The sequence below is a fragment of the Penaeus japonicus genome, unplaced genomic scaffold (assembly GCF_977035675.1).
Source record: "Penaeus japonicus unplaced genomic scaffold, GWHDUDI00000001_assembly GWHDUDI00000004, whole genome shotgun sequence".
NCBI lineage: Eukaryota > Metazoa > Arthropoda > Malacostraca > Decapoda > Penaeidae > Penaeus > Penaeus japonicus.
Window position 1 is genome coordinate 34,560,693 of NW_028234406.1, and position 3,274 is coordinate 34,563,966.

At 35.6% G+C, this 3,274-nt stretch overlaps 1 protein-coding gene across 1 annotated transcript in view; it reads left to right on the plus strand.

The window, feature by feature from the left end:
* The first annotated feature begins 591 nt into the window (after nt 1–591).
* The window catches only part of mRpS18A (mitochondrial ribosomal protein S18A), a 10,737-nt gene continuing 8,054 nt past the window's right edge, over nt 592–3,274 (plus strand). Inside the window, exon 1 of the mRNA XM_086535822.1 lies at nt 592–867. Coding sequence (XP_086391948.1) covers nt 705–867 — 163 coding nt within the window. The 5' untranslated portion in view covers nt 592–704. The remainder of the gene's footprint in view (nt 868–3,274) is intronic.

A 3,274-nucleotide genomic window follows, 5' to 3' on the forward strand; every position in this document is an offset into this window, starting at 1 on the left:
AGTAGCAGTAATGATAGTAGTAGATATTGTGGTAGTAACAGTAGTACATGTAATAATAGTAATAGTATTAGATTTAATAGTAGTAATAATAGTAGATGTAATAGTAGTAGTAGTAATGATGATAATCATATTGATAATGGTTAAGATAATGATAAAAAGAATGATGATAATGATAATAGTAATAATAGTAATGATACTAGCAAAGATTATGATAATATTATGATAATAATGATGACACTAAAGTATTAACAGTAATGATAGTAAGAATAATAATGATACTGATAATATAATAATCAATTATAATGATAATGATAATAATAATGATAATGGTACCACTGATAACAATAATGATGATAGTTATAATGATAAGAGTAATCACAATGATAATGATAATGAAGACAATATAAAATGAAATTAGTAAAAATATCATAAATAATCATTCTACGACACGATTACTTTAATAATATTAGGTTTTATGAAAAGATGAGGGTACAGATAGTAACTGCAATACAATTATTGAAATAAGGCTAATTGCACAAAAAAAAAAGAAAAAAAAAATACGTGATGAGTTTCTAAGGTTAGTCCCTATCCCGTTTCTGGCATCACTGCTCGAGGTAAACACGGTGTCGCCGACGGAAGGCAAAGAAGAACAGAAGTTTCTTAAAAACACATTATTCTGCCAGAACAACAGTGAGAAGAGGAAAATGGCTTTGCGAGGACTCTTAGGAATGAGATTATTGGGAAATACTACAAGATGTATGATGAGGAACGCGAGAAATCCCGAGTTATTAAGTGAAGTTAGTGTGGCTCGGTGTTCTCCTCCGTCTCGACACATTGTTGTTTCGCCTTCTTTGTTTGTGAAAGAGAGTAAGTAGTAATACCATGGCAATTTTGGTATTTGATGATAATGCTGCCCTGTGAATATTGATTGTATTTAAAGACGAAGAGTATATCTCCTGTCAAGTATTAGAATTCCCGTGGACTGTTACCTTTTGAAGTGATGTTAAATTTCAACATAAGGGAATAAAGATAATAAATGGTAAATCTTACTAATAGGGCCGTCTCGTCAATACTAATGAACTTCTTGTAATGTTTACTGATTATATATGATAGACTTGCTTGTTGCTAATTTGTTTCATTGACATTACTCTTGATATTTAGGGCAGCAGTTACATCTGCCTCAATGCTGAGTGTTGACTAGATGGAGCATGTAGTTCTCCATGGTTATATAATGTCTGATAAGAAATAAGTCCAGTCTTGCATCTTGCCAGAATATACTTAACCCATTCGCACCGGGCCCGTTCCGGCTTTGCGCGGTCGCAATATCGGGGTTCTCGATCACATAAGCCTCGAGATTCTCGGGCGCACAAGCCGCGAGCCTGGGTTGCCCGCTCGCTCTACCCGAGCGCGCGGCTTCTCCTCATAGCTCGTCCAGGGTGTCTGACGCGAAAACCACAATACGTGCTATCACGTCAACCGGCGTGAATGAGTTAATGGCGGTCAGACTTTAAAACTTTGTTATTCCAGGGAATGCATTCCCTGTACAAAATACATTTTTTCCTGATTATAGTTGGTAGACTTCAAGAACAGGTCTGCATCATAAAACCCATCTAAATTGGTATCATCAAATTCATTGTGATGGTTATCGCAGTTGCCATGATTCAAAGCGATATTTTGGTGTAAATTTTGAATCAGGATGACCAACCTAACCTTGATTTAAGGTCAGTCCTAGCCTAGAGCACTTTGGTGTGCTGTTTTGGGAGTATTTTTGGGGCTATGAAATCCTTACCAAACAACCTAACCTTACCTTAGCAGGTTGACGTGATGACACGTTTTGTGTTTTTTGCGTCAGATGCCCGGGATGAGCTATGAGGGTAAGCCGCGCGCTTGGGTTGAGCATGCGGGCAGCCCAGGCTTGTGGCTTGTGCGTCCGAGAATCTCGAGGCGTTAGGTTTATGTGTTCGAAAACCCCGGTATTGCGACTGTGCAAAGCCGGAACGGCCCCGGCGTGAATGGGTTAATTGACAATCTAATTGAACACATGATATTATGTGTGTGCGTGTGACATCACAGCACCGTCAAGACAGTGGCTCCACAAAGTAAACATGTCTTGCCAAGTAAACATCTCCCCTGTGTGTAGTGTGAGCATTTTCAAAGAGTTGCACTAATTTAGTAGTTGCATTAAGTAATGTTTCTGTTTTTGGTTAGTAGACATCATAAGGAATCCTTTGATAATAATTTTGATGGGTTTTATGATGCAGACCTATTCTTGAAATTATGTTATATTCCACTACTGGTTACAGTCACAATTTGACTCAAATAAATATATATATATGTAAAATGTATATTTATTAGGTCCCTGGGAATACCTGTTTATTTTTGTATTGCAAGATAGAATCGTGTAGTTGCTTTTCAAATAAAAAAGGAAATTTTCCATGTATGTTCAAATACAACATTCCATGAGAAAAAAAAAAACAAAAAAAATCAACATCTTGGGGAGGAGGTTTTTGGGATAGAGCAAGAGAACAGGTGAGGGTGAGGGCTTCAGCTTTGACCATTGCTTGACACTGTGCCTCTCTTATTACCAGTTGTCATGGAACCTTAATACAAGAAAGGGAGCCTCCATTTGATTGCAAATAATTCCTCGTTTGTGATATTAGTATAATCTATGGTTTTTATTGATACACTTTTTTACCTGGCAATTTGATGCTTCATCATAAAGAACTAAAACTACTATAAATGGGCAGTACATATCATAATACATTAGTGTTTGTGTTGCTTCTCATAAGTCATAAAATGTTTGTTATGTATGCTCTCCTAACACAAGAATTAAGAATAGCAAATTTTCAATGGCATGTTTAGCTATTTGTGAAGGATCAATGAAATCAATGAAACAAAATTCATGGGAATATAGATCAATCTATAAGATCATCCTGACTATTATGTAAGTGTGTCACACTTAATGAAAGCAAGCATGCATCTTTATTCACCATGTGAACTAAAATCTGAAAGAATCATATGATAAAAGAATTTTAAACTATCTAATACCTTGAAGGCTGAAAACGTAATTGAAGTTGCAAATATGGAGTGACCTTATTGACTGATAGCAGATGGTTGTTTTCGAGCTGGAAAGTGTGGGCACACTTGACATAATAGAAAACCAGAGCTCATAGTGATTGTTTATGTTTTTTTTTTTATAGTTTAACTTTTTTATGAATTATGTATATATTCTGTCAAAAAAAAAAAAGTTTGTATCATGATACAAGTTTACTCT